Source organism: Pipistrellus kuhlii, unplaced genomic scaffold (assembly GCF_014108245.1).
Source record: "Pipistrellus kuhlii isolate mPipKuh1 unplaced genomic scaffold, mPipKuh1.p scaffold_m20_p_2, whole genome shotgun sequence".
Lineage (NCBI taxonomy): Eukaryota > Metazoa > Chordata > Mammalia > Chiroptera > Vespertilionidae > Pipistrellus > Pipistrellus kuhlii.
This window is the reverse complement of record NW_023425515.1, coordinates 91,121,644-91,144,600: the sequence shown is the minus strand read 5'-3', so window position 1 is coordinate 91,144,600 and position 22,957 is coordinate 91,121,644. Positions and strand designations below refer to the sequence as shown.

The following is a 22,957-nucleotide window of genomic DNA, read 5'->3' as shown; positions in this document are numbered from 1 at the left end:
TAATGGTCATAAAAGAAAAAATATGACTAATTTCAAATGGGGCAATAACCTTATGGGATGGTCATGTTTGCCTTGACACAAAAACTTCAGAAAATTTGTCCTCTGACTACTAAGTACACCTATGTTATCTCAATATCTTGCAATGCTTCCCAGTCCCCTTTGCACTGCAAAATTCCAACATGATTTTATTTCTAATTTAAGATGGAGGTAAGAGGCACTCATGAAAATCCACAATATCCAATCTGGACTGGAGATCCAAGTAATGAAAAAAAAAAAAAGTGCCTAAAATTTTTGCTAATAACATTACAAATGATTTGGGCTTTTCCCCAGAATTCAAAGCTTTATAAGGACACCATGTATACTGCTTCATAATTTCTGGATATGCAGAGTGCAAGCTTTCCTTGAAGTGTTTCCTTTTACTTTCAAGAATAAAAGGTAAAGATGCACTAAAAAGCCCAATTGTTGTCCTACTATTGAAAATGTAATTACTTAATCAATATTAAATGAAAGTTCACAAATAAGTGTTTTTTTCAAATCAAATGGAATAATTTACTTTACCATCTGATGTACCCTGGTATACATAAATAAAAATTTCCCCACAAATCCCAAATATAACTTTTATACCAGTAAGATGTGAGTTTAAAAGCTAAATTTTTCTACTCAGTAAAAATTGTTATTTTTACTCCTTGTAAAAGAGAGCCATAGTTATAAGGATATATTCCAGCTTATATCAACAAAGAATCATAGGTATTTTGCACTAGAGACTTTAATTTTGAAATATAGATGACACACTTAAAGTTACCAAGGCTTTGGTTATGCTTGAGCTGTGGTTGTAACAGACACATACTTAAAAAAAAAAATTTAAAAAGGAATTAAAAAATAAAAATCCCTGCCATTTTTAAAGAAATAAGTTAAACTGTGATCAACTTTCAGGTAACAATGTATTTCACATGAAGAAAAGAAAATGCTCAAAACAGTTTTTATATCTAAAACAAACATGTCAAACTCACAGCCCATAGGCCACATGTGGCCCACACAAATATTTTTGCGGCCCAGCCAATATAACGGTATGTAAGAAACGTTTTAGTAAAAATTTCGTAACTTAATTTTTATAATATCCTGTTATACATAATTATTAGTAACGAACTACAATGTTCACTAATGACTGATTACTATAATTGTGTTGCATTAATTTCCCTTACATGCAAGGCACACCATTTCTCTCCACTAATACTAGCAGCAAATATTTTAGCAGCCAATTGCCACGTCATTAGTCTTGGACTGACTTGTTCCGTGTGCGCAACGGGAAATGTTTCGCTTTCGGAGAAGAAAAATAGGTTTATTTGATTTACACTTCTTAATTTGTGTAGTTACTCAATGTCTGGTAAGTTAATGCTCAAGAATAAATATTAATTTTTATTAAAATGTTCTATTATTTTATGTTAACAATTATTCATTTATTTCAGTCCTTTGTATTCAACATGTCTCTATCAAAATAAACCTATGTTTCTATGAAAATTAAAGCTTTTGTTCTTTTGTTTTTTTGTGGCCCAAATAAATGTTTACTTGGCCCATGTTTGCCTTTGAGTTTGACATGCATCTAGAACAAACCCTGGAAAACTTCCTAACACTCTGATCACTTCAACACTGCACATTCTTTAATCATGCAACACAGATTTTTCAATAAAGGCCTATGTTTAAATACATTTTCATTTGTAATTATTTCTCTTTCCTACCCATGTTTTAACCACTCTTTCCCAGTTAAAATACACAAACTATTGATTCTTTTAGCAAGAACAGCACAATAATTTAAAGAATCTGCTGAATGCATGACATCTCCTTACTTTCTCAGTTTTAAACCACATAAAATTATTATGACACTATAGAATTTAAATTTTGAGTCAAGAATATTTTCTAAAGGCAGATGTTCTTCTCAAAACTTCATAAAATATGGCACAAGTTTGTTAAATGGAAAAGAATTACTGTTACCTCCTCAGCAACTTTCCTCAGTTTGATACTATTAATAATACAGTCACCACAGCTATTTCAGAAGGTTTTTTCTCAATCTCAACCCAACTTTATGAACATACTATCCAAACTATTGAATGATTAAATATGAATTAATTAACATCTAGGTAGAAAGAGCACATTTTATCAAGAAAGAAACCCCAACAGCAAGCAATTTGCTCAATACAACTGTCAAATCAGTTGAGATGAAACCAGAAAGTCCATTTCGCTACCATTTCTTTCAAGTGAAATGTAAAATTATTTAGTGGATATTTTTCAAGAGCCATACACATAATTTTTTTTATGAAAAAATGGGACCTTTGTCTTCTAAAATCAGGTTGTGCCCAGACCATGTGGCTCAATGGTTGAGCATCGACTCATGACCCAAGAAGTCACCGTTCTATTCCCAGTCAGGGCACATGCCCAGGTTGGGGACTAGATCCCCAGTAAGAGGCATGTAGGAGGCAGCGGATGTTTCTCTCTCATCGATGTTTCTATCTCTCTATCCCTCTCTCTTCCTCTCTCTCTAAAATAAATAAAAACTTATTAAAAATAAATAAAAATAATATCATGTGGCCCTTTCCCTCGGAGCTCCTGTTCAAATCTCTTTTTATCCACATTTCACTATTACTTTGTCTAAAATCTTATAACAGGTGTTAACATCTGCCTTAAACAATATTTCCTGACTTTCTCTCAGAAATAATGACATTTTCTTTTGTTTGTAACAGTCTTATAATCTTATCTCCCCTGAATAGCTATATATGATATTTCATGTCACGAAATCTACCATCTATATTAAGAATTTTCAGCTCATTCTAAAATCTTTTCATCCATTCAACAAAAACCCTGAACCATGTTTAGTCAATTCCCAGCTTCCTTCACTTTAAGCAGTTGCCTTCAATCAAAATCATTCTATTTGTCCCTTTTCTACCTAATTTTATTCTCCCTGACCCCAATTCTCAGATCCATAAAAGTTATGTTATTCTCATATACTCACTCCTCCTTTATTTATGGACTTCTCCTTTTTCACCTTTTTAAATCACCCCTCCCCCCCCCTCTTTTTCTTGCAACAAGCTTGCTCCCTTTCATTGGTTTTGAAACAGCTTTTTATATGTTCAAAAATAATTCAACAAATACTTCTGAGACACTATGACATTCTAGTATGATGCCAGGAACATCAATGGTCTTTTGCCCTGTTAAGCTTCCAGTTTGGTAGCAAGGCACAAATAATTTGAAAATAACACAGTATACTCTTTAAGACAAAAGAATACTCTAGCTGCTAGAGAACCCCTTACTTCAGGAGAACATTCCAGAACAAGCAACTGCTACACAAGAAGGAATGAAGCTGAGGTAAAGTCTAGAAGGGACTCCAGACAGAAGGAACAGCAAATGTAAAGAAAAAGAGATTAAATAGTACTGGTTGGGGGTCTGAGAACTTCAAGCCATTCTGTATCATGACAGTGCAAAGTGAGAGGAGGACAACAGGAGAAAAGGAAGTTAAAGATATAGACAGAGGCCAAAACACAGTGTGTTTTGAACTTGGGCATAAGCAAAGTCTGTCTTATGTGTATAAAACTTCTCTCACACCTATTATCTGTGTGCTATTGGAGAATTCCTGCTTTGGCTAACCTAAGATAATTTGTGAAGCAAAAATATAAAGATCACCTTGAAAATTTGAAATGAATATATTTTATTAACAAGAATTAAGCAATATTTAATGCCAATCAATAGATATAAACATCTATGTGGACGGATTCTTCCTGATTGCTGTCTAACTTAAAGAAAGTCTATAAATAAAATCAGAAATTCTCTTCAAATACAAGTTAATAAATTCTCAGGTCCACATGTATAAAAACAAATACCTACATTTTATAGAAAGTAAATGTTCATATTAAAAAAAAAAAAACAACACTCATTGTTATATAAACATATTGATATTCTAAAAAAGCTTAATATCCCATGCAAAATTTTTCACATGTATATGTGTATATGTGTCTGTGTGTGCATATGTGTGTTTATTACATGGGAATAAATCTTTTCCCAAAAGCTTTATTTGGGGAAGGGCAGGAGCTGAGGTAAAGGAAAGTCTTTTAAATGGTATACTTATCAGTAATCCTACATAATAAAGAGGTAACATGCAAATTGACCACCACTCCAACGCACAAGATGGTCATCCCTAGGTGGTCAAAAATGGCCGTCACATGATGGCCACCAGGGAAGGGCAGCTGGGGAGACCCAGGTCGGCAGGGGAGGGCAGTTGGGGGGACTAGGCCTGCAGGGGAGGACAGTTGGGGGTCCAGGCCTGCAGGGAACAGCAGTTAGGGGCACCAGGCCTGCAGGTAAGGGCAGTTAGGAGTGATCAGGCTGTCAAGGGAGTGAAGTTAGGGGTGACTGGGCTAGCAAGGGAGGGCAGTTGGGGGCAACCAGGCCAGCAGGGGAGGGCAGTTAGGGGCAATCGGGCCAGCAGGGAAGCAGTTAGGGGCAATCAGGCAGGCAGATGAGCGGTTGGGAGCCAGCAGTCCTGGATTGTGAGAGGGATGTCCAACTACCCATTTAGGCCCGATTCCGATAGGCAGTCAGACATCCCTCTAGGGGTACCAGATTGGATAGGGTGCAGGCTGGGCTGAGGGGAACCCCCTCCCCCGTGCATGAATTTCATGCACCAGGCCTCTAGTCAGAAATAACATTTTATCTTTAAACATAATATTAAGGCCAGTACAAAACTTAAATTCCATAAAAGAAATGACTGTTCCCACTTAAAATTCTAGAAAAGTTTGTTTCTTTAATGCGTAACACCTGTAGCTACTCCATTTCAAACAATAATTACTATTTAATATGTGAAATGCTCAATGAAAGGATAAATAACTTAAATACAATCTTTTACTCCTAAGCTAGAAAAATATACCCGTATTTTCCGGCGTATAAGACAACCCCTAATTTTACAGTTAAAACACAGGTTTAGGCCTATATTCGCTGTATAAGACTACCCCCCACTTCAAAGAAAAGACTTACTTTGCCGTCAAGATCTGCAGGTAATTTTTGTGCAATTTTGGTCTTTTGCCCCCCCGATTTTCGGTTGACTTTTTTTTGTTTCAAAAGTCGTCTTATACGCCGGAAAATATGGTGTGTGTGTGTGTGTGTGTGTGTATATAATACTGATATGTATATATGCTTTTTTAGTGTATATGTATATACACTAAAAAGAACCAAGTTTAAAGGAGCTCTTTTATTGTCCTTCAGTTCTGCTCAAACAAATGAATATACTCCCATGGTGTTTTTTCATTACATCACATTAAACATTAAGAAGAAGTAAACTCACTTGCATCTGCCTGGCTCCCCACACTGATGTACCGGTCATTGCTGGGAAGCGCGGTTTGGTAGTAAGCTGTCTCTTCCTGCTGAGGGGGCTTGGCATTCTTTGCAGTCAAGAAAGCCACTGCCAATTCCAAGTTTCCATTACTGTCCTTCAAATATCAAGAACACAACATCAAATATTTTGAACTATTTCTATACATTTCATAATTTATGTAATCTTCGTCATAACAACTAATACTAGGTGTACCAATTAATAATGGTGGATTTTGTAATCAAAGAAAACACGATAAGAAGCATCTCAAAAGTGCTTTATTTAAAGTAATGTCCATTGTTAGCTATACATTTCCCCATCTTTCTGATAATTTGTGGATACCAAACCAATAGAACTTTTCTTGTTTTGAAGCAAACCATTCAGAGACCCAATTTTCTACTTCTTCCTACATTTTGAAGTGCTGCTCAGAAAGTGCGTGTGCCATCAATCAGAACAAGTGGTAATCTGAAGGAACGGATGGGTTAATACTTCCCAGGCAAGATTTTTTAACATGTCTTTAACTGGTTTTGAAGTGTGTGATAGTGCATCAACATGAAGCAAAATTACTTTGCTGTGTTTTCTAGAACATTCTGGTCGTTTCACGATCAAAGCGTGGCTCATATTGATTATTTGTTTTCGGGAGCGATCAATATTAATAGTTTCACCTGGTTTCAGAAGCTCATAATACACCAGACCTTCCTGATCACACTAAACGCAAAGCATTGTCTTCTTTCCGAAGCAATTTGCCCTGGTAGTCGATGTTGATGGCTAACCTGGATCAACCTATGATTTTGTGCATTTGGGATTCTCAGAATAAATCCACTTTTCATTGCCAGTCACAATTCGATGCCAAAAAGACTTTCTTTCATGCCGTTGAAGCGAAATTTTACTGATGACTTTTCGGTTTTCATTTGTCTTTCAGTTGATGTGGCACCCATTTCCTTCTTTTAAAATTGTTCCCATTGCTTGTAAATGATCGGAAATTGTTTGCTGAGCAATGCTCAGTCTTTCTGCAATTTGTTTTTGAGTTTGACATGCATCTTCATCCAATAATGCTTGTAATTGTTGGTCTTCTAACTTTTTCAGTTGACCTGGACATTCTTTGTCTTTCACATCTAAATCATCACTTCTAAAGTGTTTAAACCAGTGTTCACAAGTATCTTGAGATGGAGAGTGTTCACCATAAGCTTCTTGGAGTATAAGATAATTTTCAGCAGAACTTTTCTTCAAAATAAAATAATGAATTAAAACTTCCCGCAAATACTCTTTTTTTTGGCACAAAATTCGACATTTTTAAGCATAAAAATACCTATGATGTTAACACCTCCAGAAAATTTGACATATGAAGTTTTGAAGCTTGCATATATATCAACATATATGTAACTCCATCTATTGAAAAAATCCACATTATTAACCTCTACACCTGGTAGTAGCGAAAACTGTTTTCAGATTTTAAATTACTGATTCTAATTCATTATAAACAAAACATACTATATCAATTGTAATTTCTGATTCTATTAATTAAAACTACTAATACAATGTAAAAATCAATTGTATAACTATTAGTTCCTTACTTTTCTATTACTTTCATATCTGCTTAACAAAAGTCAATCACAAACTTATATTTATAAACTAATGAACAAACTAAAACATATTTTCTGGAGCTTGCTCTATAAAAGTGTAAAAAATTAGTATTTATAATAGTACTTCTGGGAAGAATTAGGGAGAGAACCAAGATGGCGGCCTAGGTAAGCGCCTAAGCTGCCACCTTGCACAACAATTTCAAAATAACAACTAAAAGACAGAATGGGCATCATCCAAAACCACAGGAAATCTGGCTGAGCAGGAAATCTACAACTAGAAAGAAGGAGAGAGGCTCACAGATCGGATCGGGAGCCGCAAAGCGCTGAGGTAGGGAGATGCTCGCACAGAGAGGAAGGGCGGCGGAATGCCGGGCTGGTGGGAGGGGAAAGGAAGCCCCCAACTCCATTGAATCCCAGTTTCAACTGTACTGAACCCCAGCTCTGGCCGAAACCCCGTGGACCTTGGCACATACAGGTGGAGTCTGGACTGTAGATAAAGGCACCCGGAGACTCAGAGACTGGGAGACCAAGGGAGCCGGAGCCGCAGAGTGCGAGTGAGTGCGCGCAGAGAGGTCTGACGCTAAGGTTGCTGCAGCCTCTCCATAGTGGAAGGAGTCCAAAGCTCCTAACTGCACTGAATCTCCAGTTCCGCCTGCACTGAGCACTGAAACCCAGTTCTGGGCAAGGCCCTGGGACACTCACGCTCTTACAAGGGGAATCTGGACTGTCAGGTGGAAACCAGGGGATCCGTGAAAAGCAGAAGTCTGAGACTCACTCACAAGGGCAGGACTGATGGGAAGCCAAGACTGGCAGCTCAGCCCTGAGACTCTGCCCCATGCAAGCTGAGCTTAGAGGCTTTTGCAATTTTGCAAGTTTGATCCTATAAGACTGTCTCTAATACAGAAGATATCCTGGTATAGACACAGGTGATACATCCAATAGGCCTGGAAATCAACTCCTCCCAGTGATACCAACAACAATCAAGACTTAACTACAACAAGGCTGTACATGCAGTCCACAAAGGGGAGCACCAAGAGTGTCTACCTCAGGTAACTGGGGAGGCTGACCCACCGGACAATATAGGACACCAAGCACACAAAGCCACCCTACCAACTCAGGGAAGCAGCAAAAATGCCGAGACAGGAAAAGAGATTTCAAACAAAAGAAATGGAGGAGAAGAAACGACTGTATATAGAGTTCAAAACCACGGTTATAAGGTTTTTCAAGAATTTCCTAGAAAAGGCCAATATATTTAATGAGACTCTTGAGGACATGAAAAAGGACCAACTAGAAATTAAACATACACTGAATGAAATAAAAAATATTATACAGAGACCCAAGAGCAGACTAGAGGAATGCAAGAATCAAGTCAAAGATTTGGAACACAAAAAGGCAAAGGACACTTCTCTGGAAAAGCAAGAAGAGTAGGGAATCCAGAAAACTGAAGATAGTGTAAGAAGCCTCGAGGACAACTTCAAACGTACCAACATCAGAATTATGGGGGTGCCAGAAGAAGAGAGAGAGCAAGATAATGAAAACCTATTTGAAGAAATAATGTCAGAAAACTTCTCCCACCTGGTGAAAGAAATAGACTTACAAGTACAAGAAGCGCAAAGAACCCCAAATAAAAGAAATACAAAGAGGACCACACCAAGACACATCATAATTAAAATTCCAAGAGCAAAAGATAAAGAGAGAATCTTACAAGCAGCAAGAAAAAAACAGTTAGTTACCTACAAGGGAGCACCCATACAACTATCAGCTGATTTTTCAACAGAAACTATGCAGGCATGACGGGAGTGGCAAGCAATACTCAAAGTGATGAATAGCAAAGTGAAAAAACAAGATTACTCTACCCAGCAAAGTTATCCTTCAGAATTGAAGGGTAGATAAAGAGCTTCACATATAAGAAAAAGCTAAAGGAGTTCATCACCACCAAACCAGTATTATATGAAATGCTAAAAGGTATTCTTTAAGAAAAGGAAGAAAAAGAAAAAGGCAAAGATAAAAATTATGATCAGCAAATACACATATATATCAACAAGTGAATCTAAAAATCAAGTGAATTAAAAATCTGAGGAACAGAATAAACTGGTGAATAGATTAGAATCAGGGGCAAAGAAAGGGAGTGGTTGATAATTATCAGGGGGAAAGGGATGTGGGAGGTTCAGGAAGAGACTGGACTAAAATTGTACACCTATGGATGAGGACAATTCGGGGGGGCGAGGAGGTAAGGGCAAGAGGGTGGGTTGGGAACAGGGTGAAAGGGAACTATGGGGGGGGGGAAGGAGAAACAATTGTAATAATCTGAGCAATAAAGATTTATTTAATAAAAATAATAATAATAATAATAGTACTTCTGTAAACAAGGACAATAAAAGATGTTCCCTTTAATATTGATGCTGAATCCATGCCTATAGGCAAACTTAAGCAAATGTCAAAGACCTGTAGAAAGAAAATAGTAAAACATTCTGCAGCGTAATTCTCATCAAAAGCATACCTAGACACGACATTTTTTCTACAGTTAATTAGAAGGGGGGGGGGGGGGGAGCCAATGCTAGGAAACTAAGAATTTCTAAAACAACAAAAGAATGACTTGCTCAGTTTTATCTCTATATTCTCTGTACACTTAATACATGTAACAGTAGTTCTATTGCAGCTAATTCAAACAGCATTAAGAAATCCAGACGTTAATAATGAATTATCTTTATAACAGAAAACCAGAGCATGCAAGCTGTGCAGGCCTTAGGAACTTTCCCACACATGAATGTAACAGGGAGCCAGTGGAGTGATTTGGACAGAAATTACTTGGTATGGTTTCACATTTAAAGGACCGTTATACAGTTTTTTGAGAATAGATTATTGGACAGAAAAGGCAGCAGCAGAGCCCAACATCATTTTCTATCATATTAAATATGGAGGGGGCGGGTGACAGAAAGAAAAAGATCAGGATGATTCTAAGACCTGAGGCCTGAGCTATGTATGGAAGAATGAAATCCCTAATGCACTCGACTCCAATTCTAGTAGCAGGTGAAGAGAGAGAAAGTCAGGTGCAGTTTGAAAAGCACCACTGCTTTAAATTTTATCTGTCACAATTATTATATGATTCTTTAATAAATGATTCATCCAAAATGTGGGTGTAACATATTTTATAGTTGGATAAGTAAACTAGTTGTAATATAATTTGCAATAATAATGGCTAATATTTATTAGAAGTGTGCTAAGTGCATTTCATACACTATCTTGAACAATAACAAACTGCAACCAGGATTTACACAACTTAAAGTTTGGAGGGCTAAAGATAGATATTCAAAATAAAATAAAAGTACTGAAATCAATCAATAACATTGTGGCTCCCAACAGTAAACTACCTGTCAATCTATAACTGCAACAGTTGAGATATTATTAAACATCTTACAAATTTATACTGGGCAATAGTTAAAGTTTAAACACAGTGTCTCCACCAACCCCCATGCCAGCTACTGTTACTGAAATCAAAAGTTTAAAACAAAAACAACTACACACAACTTACCTCAAAGAAAATGTGGACAAGAATTTAATTAATTAATTATTATTATTTAATTAAACATATTCTACATATTTCCCAAATTAAAAAAGAAAATTTCCTAGATTTTCCCTGGCAATATAATGGTGTATACTCCTACTCAGTGGTACAGAATGGGAAAGACACTATATGAAAATACACATAGGGTGATTTGGTTATGTTATCAGAATAAAGAAAAACTGGCAATCATCCAAATGTCATAATTATAAAAACTGAGTACAACACTTTGGCTTCGTGTCCAAATACATACATTGGTTTCATAACCCATGCATTAAGGCTTTAAACAGTTCTGTCTCATCGTTTTCTAATGGGGAAAAAGCTGAAGCAAAGCTTCTAGTAAAAGCAGAAGTTCAGTGTGGACCAATAGACTTCTTGGTTCCTATTCTAAGATTCTCCACATATTAGCTGTGTGGTCTTAAGCAAGTCACATTAACCTCTGTCTCCTCATCTTTTAAAAGGAAATGAAAATATTATCTACCTCATAGAGCTATTAGAACAGTGGCTCTCAACGTTTCTAATGCCGCGACCCTTTAATACAGTTCCTCATGTTGTGGTGAACCCCAACCATAAAGTTATTTTCCTTGCTACTTCATAACTGTAATTTTGCTACTGTTAATGAATCGTAATGTAAATATCTGTGTTTCCCGATGGTCTTGGGCTCTGTACGATTCATTAACAGTAGCAAAATTACAGTTATGAAGTAGCAAGGAAAATAATTTTATGGTTGAGGGTCACCACAACATGAGGAAATGTATTAAAGGGTCGCGGCATTAGAAACGTTGAGAAACACTGTATTAGAAGGATGTTATCCACATGAACTATTTATTAATAGAATAGCAGCTAGTTCTGTAAGTGCCTAACAAGTGCTATGATCACTATCATTATGATGTTTATAATTATACTCATCTAAATGATAAATCATTTCTAGAAACAAATGAAGAATTTGGGGCTCAAAATTAAAAATTACATAATTTTGCCTCATGGAGCAAGTTCCAAAGGATTGAAGTTGTATGAAGGCCTATAGTGGCACAAACGCTGTAAATTTGAAATGCAGTTCTACAGACTGTTAAATTACAGCAGGAAGGCAGGGGAGGTGTGGGGAGGGGAGTGATGTAAGAGATCAACTGATGGACTTGTACGCATGCATATAAGCATAACCAATGGATATAAGATAAGTGGGGGGAGGGGCAGGTGAGGGCATGTACTAGGGGAAAGGGGAGGCCAGGGGGAGGTCAATGGGGGGGAAAAAGAAGACATATGTATTACTATTTGTAATACTTCAAACAATAAAGATAAATAAAATGCAGTTCTAATTCTTAAACATCTATCCTTCACCTGATCTTTTTTTTTTTTTTTTCATGTTTTATTGATATTAGAGAGAGCAACATTGTTTGGTTGCCTCCTGCTCGCCCCCTACAAAGTATCGAGCCCACAACCCAGACATGTGCCTTGACATGAAATGAAACCAGCCACCTCTGGTTCATGGGTTGATGCTCAACTACTGAGGCACTCCCGCCAGGCCACTTGATCTTTTCAATGCACGTATCCATGTGATCTGACTCATATGGTGCCCCATGCACTTTATTTGTTGCATATACTAAACAGTTTTGATATTGAATATTCATAATATTTCCTTGGAAGGAAAAAAAAAAGTAAGCTTTTGATGCTCTATTAACTTTCTACTCTTCTCTCCTCCTCTTCTCTAACCTAATCCACTCTCCACCCCATTTAAACTCTAACACATGGCTCTTGAGTAAAACCAGCCATCTGCATCTGGATTCACCTTCGTCTTGCCATGAAAGTGTTTCTTACGGAGAGTTATCTGTCACTTCATGATATCTTGGAACATTAGGCTGCTAAAGCTAACATGCTCAAAACATGCTCAGTATGTTATGTTAAGTCTCTTATTTTACAAAAGTTCTTTCTTATATCCTGGCATAACAAAAAACTCAACTTTCAAACATGGTAGGCAGTAGGACTAAAGGGATTAACATGAACTATTCCAATATATCATAAAATAGAGGTCATACCTTCAAGGCTTGCTGTAGTATCTGGGTGTCATTAATCCCAGTGATTTCTCTCAGCTGATTCAAAAACGTCTGCTGATGCTAAAGGAGGGGGAAAAAACCAAAATTATTATACTCTGAAATATGAAAATATAAATGACTTTGGGGGGGGGGGGTGATGGAAAATGCAAAATAAAGTAGAATAAAAAAGAACTTGAGACTGAACAAATTTCACTCTTTTAGAAAGAATGAACCATGCTATGGGGAGGACCATTATCCATTCTCATGGTTCCACCAAAAGGGAATTTTTACCTTACTCCTCCAAAATAAGAGTTCTAGAATTAAGTTTCTAGCTAGTCTTCACCACCTCTCATTTATGTCTCCCGAAATAAAAAGGGTGATCTGCATGATGGATTAAACCCAGGAATAACTAAGGAAAATGTATCCACTGGGCCACTTCAAGGAGGTGATGGCTCTACTGACTGAAGTAAGGCAATTCTGGGAATTCCTCCCTGCCTGTCGGGTCAGCCAGCATCCAGGCACCTGGAATGTCTGAAAAAGACATGCTTTTGCAGGCCATGTACTATGTAGGTATAGTACATCATGGGAATCCTAAGATCTATTTGAGGAAAAAAAGAGAATCATCTCATTCTCCAATCTGTCATAAAAGATCCTAAATAGAATTCATCTTTTGCTCCCATTTGCTTCAAACCTGTTCATGTGCTATTGGTCTATACTGTAATTATACTCTATAAAATTAAGAGTAAGAGAAAAGGGGGGAGATGGATAGGATCCCACTATCAAATCCTTCCCTGAACTATCCTAATTAAAGGCTATGTTCCTCCCTACAACTCTGTATTTCTTAAAGAAGTCCCCAAGACAGCACCATGAATAAAAGGATCTGATAAAATCTTTCTTGAAAATGTTTTACATTCATCTCAATAATAATTCAGTCAAGAATCATCAATGCGTGCTAAAACTATTGGGTGAAAGCTTAATGAGGAACAGGACAGTAGCACAGTTTTAAGCTTCTTCCTAGGAATTCTAAAGTATTAAGTAACTATAAAGAAGAAATCTAACAGAAATCACCTGAATCAAATGATCAAAGTTAATATTACCCCTAATAGGGTAAAATGATATTGTGTGCCTCCTGATATATAATATGCTACACCAAGAGGACAATATCACCTGTGATATTCCTGCCACAAAATAAACAAGTTGAATCTAATCTTGAGGAAACATCAGACAAATCTAAACTGAGAGACATTTTTCTTCACACAGAAAGACAAGGATGAGGTTCCAGATTAAAGGAGGACTAAAAAGGCATGACCACCAAACATAAAGTGACATCAAATTGCTTCTCATGCTAAATTTTACAGCATATTATTGGGACAACCGGAGAAATAGGAACATGGACTGCTTAGTAACAATGTTGTATTAATATTAAATTTCTGAACTTGATAACTGTATCAAATATATTTTTTCTCAGGAAACAGATCCTGAAGTGGTAAACTAGTACAGGAACATGCAACTTACTCTCAAATAGTTTAAAAAAAAAAAAAAAAAGCGATGAAAGTTCTTCATACTCATATTGCAACTTTATATTTAAATGCTCTGCATGTAGATTTTTTAATGCTCTGCATGTAGATTTATTGACTCCAGTATTGGAAAATGTACATTTCATGCTTGATAATTTAAATATGCATAATGAATATACATTCAGATGAAGAGTTCTAAATAAATGTCAAAATTAAACAAAAAAATAAAAGCAATTTTAAAGTTTCAGATAACCTAGTCTAAATATGTTTTACGGAAACCACAAATATAAGTCCACAATTATATTTATCTATATTAACAGAGTCCCATTTAAATAGTTGCTTCCATACACTGAAATGTCTCTTTTTCATAATACAGGTAGACTGGAGGAGAGCAGTCCAAATCTGCAAAGTATATCGCATGGGATGTCAAAGATCTATACTCCTCCTGTCTTTCCACTAAACGTTCTTTTATGTGACAGTCATCAAATGTCGGTTACTCCACGTCTCTTCTCTCAGCCTTCTGTCCAAGTTTTAGGAGTATGAAGAAAAGGGCAAAGGATAAAAGGTGCCTATGAAATGATTCTGCCTTCTTTAACAAACCTGATTTCCTCAAATAACTTCCACTTAAAAGTCTCATTTATCATTCAGTCACATGGCCAATCATAGTTGTACAGGAGGATGGGGAATATACTTTTCAGCTAGGCAAAAAGGTGCTCTAAAAACAGTGTTCTGTTTATAAAAAAAAAAAAAAAGAATGTATATTGTATCTGCTGTATATATAGTATCTATCGATATGTGCAAAATATAGTACTATGCACTACCAGGAAAAAAGAGGCAGTAGTAGTTTTAATATGGATTAAGAATAAGAGGGTTTCACAGAAATTCTTTCCCTTCCCAGTTAACCCTACCTAATATTGGGTCTGTTTCAGATTTGTTGTAGTGAAGATTACAACATATTAAACACTGGTATAACTGTTTTGAGGATGCAAAAAAAAAAAAGATTACTGGCTTAGGCCAAGGGGGAAAAAAAAGAACAAGCCCTTATTATGCTCTTTCTGTATGCTAGACACTGTTTTAAGTGTTTCCAGCATATAATCTCATTTAATAGATGTGGACATGCACACATACACACCCTCTAGGAAGTTACTCTCATTTTATAGCTAACAGAGCCTTCATGAGATTAGTAAGTACAGAGTCAGGAATAAGGTTTTTTTTCAAATTCCACAGCCCACGTTCTTTCCATATTTGCTCTTCTCTATATCTGATTTTGGAGACTAAAGATTCAGTGAAAAAGAAACCTCAGCCCTAAATTCCACTATTCTGTTATGTAAAACCTGTAATAATAAAAGCGTAATATGCAAACTGACTGAACAAACAGCAGAACCACCGTCTGGACAACCTTCCAGACGACCATGCTATGGCACACACCAGCGCCAGGCCAGCAAGATGGGTGCAATGTGACTGGTCAGGGCCATCATCCCACAGTCACCACACAGAGGGAGACCCAGGGCACCCTACAGGGTGATCAATGGGGGGACTCCACGATCAATCACCCCAAGGAGGGAGGCTCAGGCCACCAGCCAGCAGGGCAATCAATGGAGAGGCTCCATGATCACCCCAAAAAGGGAGGCTCAGGCCAACCAGCTGGCGGTACTGTGGGGGGTGAGCGGGGCCTTTCTCTGCGAGGCAATGATCGATCACCCCACAGAGGTAGATCCAGATCACCAGCCAGCAATGCTATGAGGGTATGTGCAGGGCCAGCCAGCTATCGCCCAGCAGAGGGAGGCCCAGGACAGCCAAGCAATCGCACCCCATGCCTGTTGCCTGCAGAGGGAGGCAACTGGTTGCAGGGGGGGGGTGTCAGGGAGGGGTAACCACACAGATGGTAAGCAGTGGCAGTGGCAGGGGCAGGACCAGCTGCTGGCAGCCAGGGGAAGGAAAGCCCGCAACAGGCCCTGATCGCCAGCCAGGCCTAGGGACCCTACCTGAGGGGTCTTGGATTGCGAGAGGGTGCAGGCCAGGCTGAGGGACAGCCCCTCACCCCCACACCGCAGCTCCATGCACAAATTTCGTGCATCGGGCTTCTAGTGCTTAGATAACGGTACAAAAAAGTGATGCATCGCTGTCTACCAGGCAGGAAAGCTTTCTGAGTTAGGGGTAAATGACTCATAAATCAATCACTGGTTCCTCTAACTGAATTTCCAAATATACATAAAACTTGGTTTAGTGCAAAGGAAAAAAAAGTCAAAGATTTCCATCTTCAGGAGACGTAAAGGCAACTCTTACAATAACCTCAAAGAAAGCTTTTAAAATTTCTAATAAAAGATGGGGGAGAAGGGGAAACAATTTCAGAAAATCCCAAGGCATTCTGAAACTTCAGAATCACATGCATTAAAGCACTGCTAGGCACTAAATGGTAAATACTTCAACATTACCCATCAATAAGAAAATTAATTATACTATTATACTACTGCCATTAAGGTATGTAACCACACAAACACATCTATTTTAGTGAATATCTTCTGCATCTACCTGATAACACTAAACTGCCCTAGTTCACATTATCTCTTACAGTAAACAAGAAATCCCCAAACTTCACTGACAGATCATTTCAAGTACATATGTCCCTCTTGTAGCTCTTTGTAAGCCTGAAGCCTGTTAGACAACCAGTTTTACAAGTAAAGAACAAACAGATAATACTTTTACTTCCCAAATATGCTTTTTTTTTTAATCTGTAACTTAAAGGGGACAACAAAACCTTTCATTTTCCTTCTTATGTAATACTCTGACCCCTGAGAAAACTCTGAGTTTTCCAATAGCACAATCCTTGTGGCTTAAAGGATGCCACAGCTATCTGTAGTGTAAACTTGTCTTCCTCTTCCCTCTGTCATTCAGGGTCTAAAAATAACATTATGCTTTCTAATTCAAAGGGTTTTTTGTTTTTGTTTTGTATACTCAGCTGCCTTCTCAAGGTGAGAGACTCTCCATTGATGCCTTCCTTGTAACTAGTACAGTGTCTGGCACTGGACAGCACTCAATGAATACTGACTGAAAACTGAACACGCAGAGTCTGCAGAGGTGAACTGGAGTACAGTAAATCAGATCGCCAAGGCCTGACCTCACCCACGAGAAGGAGGTGTTAACTAATTATGGAGATGGGAATAACAAGCATACATAAATCAGGCCCACTTACTAATAAGCAACCTTCCTATCCTCTCCTGCATTCTACCTAGAATTTCATAGGCTTCATTTCATAGTTCTGCTCCTGTCAATCCTGCTTCAAGTTAAGCATACCACATATACGGTATTGTTGAAATTCCCAATTTCAAATAATCTATGTAATAATCCCATGAATGGTTGGGGTATCTTGTATTTTCCACTGTCACAGGCTCAAGGCTTATCTTAATCATTTTAGTTTAACAGCATTTTAGTGCTAAATTAATAGCATACCTCTGTGGGTATATAAATCTGAAGGCATGCTTTTTTTATTCTTCAGTTTCCACTGTCACAGGCTCAAGGCTTATCTTAATCATTTTAGTTTAACAGCATTTTAGTGCTAAATTAATAGCATACCTCTGTGGGTATATAAATCTGAAGGCATGCTTTTTTTATTCTTTACTATTTACATTTAGACTTAGAAATGTCAAAATTCTGAATTTAAAAAGTTTTTTCCTATCTTTTATAGAACCCTAGAGTAACCTTTTTAAGCTTTCAGGTAATAAAATAAAATAAAGTAATGAGATACTTTACTGGGAAGAAGTAGCAAAAAGCAATGAATATAGTTGTTCCTCAACAAATGTTTGTTTCCATTCTTTCTCACCTCAGAATTCATATCCCTATTTTCCACCCAACCCTTCAACCAATCTAACATGACAGCCATGCCCCAATGGAATCCCCCATCCCTATTAACTAGCAGATTTAAAAAAAAAAAAAAAATGCATTGTAAGTAGAAACTCTAAATGTGTTTTTCCCCAAAAAAATATTGTTACACAGCACTATAAGTTATGTTCATACAGAATTAAACACATTTCCAGGGCAAATAAGAGCCGAACACCATGAAAAGTGGTTTCTATAGGAACATGCTTTTTGAGTTCCAAATTTGCAAAATCTTTTGGAAAAGTGTGTTTTTTAAATTAGAGTGCTTTTATTTGATTTTTGATTTTTGATTGAAGTTACTGGAGTGATATTGGTTATTAGAATTACATAGAATTCAGGTATAAAATTCTATAACACATCATCTATATATTATGTTGTGTGTTCACCACCCCAAGTCAAGTCTCCTTCCATCACCATTAATCCCTCTTTACACTCTCCTACCTCCCTCCACCCTCCTTTTCCTCTAGCAATCACCATATTGTGGTCTTATCCAAGAGGCCTTTTTTTTTTTTTTTTTTTTTTTTTTTTTTTTTTTGCTTTGCTTAGAGTGCTATATCCTGGAAAACGTGTAAACAAAACTTTTGTGAATCAAATCATATCTTAAACTATGATCTCTGCAGTTTAAATAAAATATGTACTTAACTTGTTTTTATGCTAATAATCTGATTCCTAATCTAGTTCTTTCATTTAATTAAATACTTAGTAAGCTTCTTTAGTTTCCTTACTTAAATTTTCATATTTAACTTGCAAGCCAATGAAAATTCCTTATATTAATAAAGCAAAATAAACATGCTCTAAGCAGAACTTTCAAACTGAATACTATGTAATTCTAGAGTCTATATGTATCACGAACAATTACCAAAAACCAAAACAGTTTTGGGTTATACTAAGTACACACACATAATACATTCTACTGACTATTAGAAACTCCTCCATTCACCTATATGATGTAGGTTTAATAAAAGCATATGCTCTATACCACTTTCTCCCCACGACCCGTAAAAAAGCAATTTGCAGAAGTGTCCCAGCCTCCAACACTGCACCCCTCACATCCAGTGGGCTTCAATCATAACTTTTCTTCTTCATTCCTAGCCAGTCATCTGTTACTAGTCAGTATTTCTTTGTATCAAACTCTCCCTGTTCAAATGATTGTGTGGTTTGTTTCCTAATTGGTTCAACTTCTTTAAATGCAATTTTTATGTCCTAACAATATATTAATAACGTATGTTAGCATTTTTAAGAGAATTGTCTTTACAACAACTAAAAAGGAAAAAAATAGCATGTTGCTAAACTGAGCACTTATTAGAAATACATTAAGGCGCCAGAAATTTCATAACACAGGCGTGATTGATCAAAGTAGTGGCCACTGGTGACTGGACTCAATCCCCAGCCTCTCTCTCCTTCCCTGGACTACAGAGTGAACTGAAGCGCCACCTCTAATCACAGTGGTCGGTTTTGTGAGGTACAGCCCTCAACCTGAACCGAGTAGTCCCTCAATCAGAAGTTATCTCATTAGCATACAGAAGACTAAATATTTGTTTTTTATTATACCACATCTAGCCACATAACAGAAGGCACCAAATTGATTTGTCCCTGTTTATGGACTTCCTTGTCTAGGTTGATACCATCAATCTGGCTATTAGTGTTCAACTTCAGATCATTTCAATCATTACTCCCTGCTATATGAGGTCTTTCCTATTATTAGATCTTTAATTGGTCATACCGGTACAGCCTAAAAACACTACATTTAACTTCTAATTTCATATATACATCTCTGGCTCCCATCATCACCAAGTTATAAGCTCCTAGTTATTTCTCAACCTGCTTAAAATAAGGAAAGAATAAACAAATATATGAGCATGACAATGAAAAATGACTGGATATTTAAGCAAAAACAGGTAATTAAAAACCTAAAATAAGAATTTATATGAGAGTGTAAATTTACTTTAAATATACAAACTTGGCAATAATGAATACACATAACTGAGAAAATACGTGATCTTTTAAAGATAGAGATCACAAATAGCAGAAAATCAGGAGACTAAGCCTTGGAAAATTCCAAATTAGGAAGTAGAAACATAGCATATGGTATCAGCAGTCAAATGTAAACAGTTTAAATATATGTACTGAAAGTTCAACACAGCAACTCCTGACGAGCTCAAAGAAATTTTGCCCAGCACCCAGGCCTACTTTCTGCTATCTTCTTACTCCCAAAATCTCAACTTCTTTGTGTTTGTAATATCTGTTCAAATACTAAATATTTTGGCAGCACACTTGAAAGGTTTTAAACCTTCACTACAACCAAGTTCGACAATCCTAAGGGAGGTAGCAATAACTATAACAGTTATTACTCTAGTATCATAATGCTGTATCATGGTGCCTGCAGAAGCAGTTATCAAACTGCACAGCAGTGTTTCACCCTACTGACTGCCCAAACATTAAGATATCTTCACAAGGCAAAGTACTTACAAGTTCTAGTAAATAAAACTTACTTGACATTAACTTAAAAGTAAACTACAATTGTTACCCCTTTTTCATAGCAAATGTACCCCACTCTACACAAATCACACAATCTATTCTGTTCAACATTCTATGTGAGAGGTACTGCAATAATTACAATATATTTAATTTAATTACCGTATTTTCCAGCGTATAAGATGACCCCCTAATTTTACAGTTAAAACATAGGTTTGGGCCTATATTCGCTGTATAAGACTACCCCCCACTTCCGAGGCAACACCAGTTCTTTTTTTAATAGACCGCCTCTCTGACTCTGGCCAATCTGAGCAGGCTTTTTACTAGAACACAGTGTAGCTTTGGGTACAGAACATGTATAATTTGCATGCATAAAACGCCTGCTTGGATTAGCTGAGTTAAAGAGGCAGTCTATTAAAAAAAAGAACTGGTGTTGCCTCGGAAGTGGGGGGTAGTCTTATACAGCGAATACAGGCCTAAACCTATGTTTTAACTGTAAAATTCGGGGGTCGTCTTATACACCGGAAAATACAGTATAGAAAAAAATGTTTAAACTATGGTCAAATTTGGAGTTACATCTGTAAAGACATTACAAGAAAGCTGAGAACAGGATGCAGAAATGGTAGCGGAATAGACAGACGTGTTCCAAGCCTTGTTTCAGAGAAGAAAGAAAAAATAGTTGAGGGTCTCACAGGTAGTGTTTGTTGGCAAGTTAAAGGACAGCTAAACTCCAGAAAAAGGTGGAGGACTGTTGGACGGGTTCCCCTGACAGGGCAGTCCCACTGCTGCTGGGTCCCCTCCCAGAGCTACGGGCTAAGCCACGGAGACCACGCCATCTTGAAGGAGAGTGGATCTTATTGGAAACTTGAAAATCTACAACTGCGCCAAACAACGAATAACTGCAAACCCCAGAACACCGGTCCCCAGTTGATGAAAACACGCAGATTCAGAGGAGCTCTTCACCCCACCACGGAAAGATCAGATTTTGCAGGGATAAGGTGAGGTCTCTGGTCCCCTCGGGGAGAGAGAAATGCACGCTTTGCAGGAGCTGGAGGACCAGTGAAGTCAGTGCCTAGAAAAATCCGTGGCTGTTGGGGCTGGCATGATCTGTGAATGTGGAATGGGGTCCTCAGAGCTGCTAACAGAAGGGATCTCTAAAAAGCTGCCCATTTTGATCTGACACAAAAAGACAGCCTAAAAATATCAAAAGTGTGCGGACTACTTCGACCCAAGGGGGAAAAGGGCACTGGGCGGACTTGTGCGCAGACCCACTGTTCACACACTTGACTTTTTCCTCTTCAAATCCTTGCTTCAGATTACTAAGCCCAATAGGGGGATCACTCAATTGGGGACACCCTGGGAGACTGCAGGGGAAGGTTGTTTTTCTGGAACCTGAGGATTGGAGCAGGGAGTGACCATTGCAGAGCCAGCTCTGAGGAAGCCCATTCCCACAAACCTGTATTGAGTGCCAAAGGGAAAGAAGGATCTAAACACAGCCTAGAGAAGCCAAATAGATCTGGCAGTCAGTCCAGAAACACTGCCACCCAGAGGCTGAATCACAAGTTGGCTCCTGTGTAATCAAAACTAAAGAAATAAAAGAAATTAAGACACTGCCTGCTTAAAAATCAGGACTGGCTTACAACACTGAGGAACAGTGGAACACAAGGCATTGCAATATTATCCAGAATGGGAAACAAGTGTGCCAAACAGAACAATAGAGGAAGTGAATGACCTTCACTACTGTGCATTTTTTTATTTTTTTTATTGTTTTATTTTCATTTTTTGCATCTTTCACTTAAGAAACTATTTTTTCTTTTTTTCTCACTTGATTTTACCTTTTCAATTATTACATTTTTATTTTTAATCGGTATTATTACTATTACTGTTTTATTTTTTTTAAAGAGTCAATTTATTTTCTCTTTATTTTACGTTGGGATTAGTGTTCTAAATTCTATTTTTATCTTTCCTTTAGCATCGTTTTACTCTATCTCAACTCAACGTTTAAGGCATCACTCTCTTCCTAACATTTCCCCTTTTGGTGTCATATTTCCCGAACCACTTTCCTGCTTTAGATTTTCCCTATTCTTTCTGTTTACCCCCTATTAAAATGTCACACTATTTATATATCTAATTTCCAACCCCCTGCTCCAAATCCATACACAATTCTCTCTCTGCTTTCTTAACTAAAAAAATTTTTCTCTCTGTCCTTTTGTTGTTTGGATGTTGATTATATGAAAACTTTATCATTTTTTGTGACATTGTTTTGACTATATTTTTTGGTTGGTTGTTCCATTTTTGTTTGTTTTTTGCTTTTTCCCTCACCTCGCTTAATATTAGCTGGTTTTGTAGTTTGTATTAACCTCCAGGTACTTGTTGCTGGCAGTTGCTGAGAATAGTGGCTAGATTCTATTGGAGTTTTCTCCCAATATATATTATAGTTTGTTCCCTTTTCTTTCTTAGTCTCTTTCTTGTCTCTCTTCTTTTGTTTTCCTTTTCCCAATTTCATTAAGACACTCTTTTTTTCTTTTTTTTCCTCTTCTTCTTTCGCTCCTATCTCTAAT

At 37.3% G+C, this 22,957-nt stretch overlaps 1 protein-coding gene across 13 annotated transcripts in view; it reads right to left on the bottom strand.

Moving 5' to 3' along the window:
• Positions 1 to 22,957, bottom strand: part of USP25 (ubiquitin specific peptidase 25) — a 181,817-nt gene that overhangs the window by 139,555 nt on the left and 19,305 nt on the right. For 3 of the 13 annotated variants that reach the window (XM_036448669.2, XM_045584082.1, XM_045584081.1), the window contains exons 1-3: positions 14,044 to 14,255; positions 12,532 to 12,609; positions 5,327 to 5,471 (exon numbers count right to left, since the gene is read on the bottom strand). In XM_036448669.2, coding sequence (XP_036304562.2) covers positions 5,327 to 5,471; positions 12,532 to 12,609; positions 14,044 to 14,097 — 277 coding nt within the window. In that variant the 5' untranslated portion in view covers positions 14,098 to 14,255. Of the gene's footprint in view, positions 1 to 5,326; positions 5,472 to 12,531; positions 12,610 to 14,043; positions 14,257 to 22,957 lie in introns of those variants that run through there. The other 10 variants (XM_036448667.2, XM_045584078.1, XM_045584079.1 and 7 more) reach the window with 6 other exon arrangements.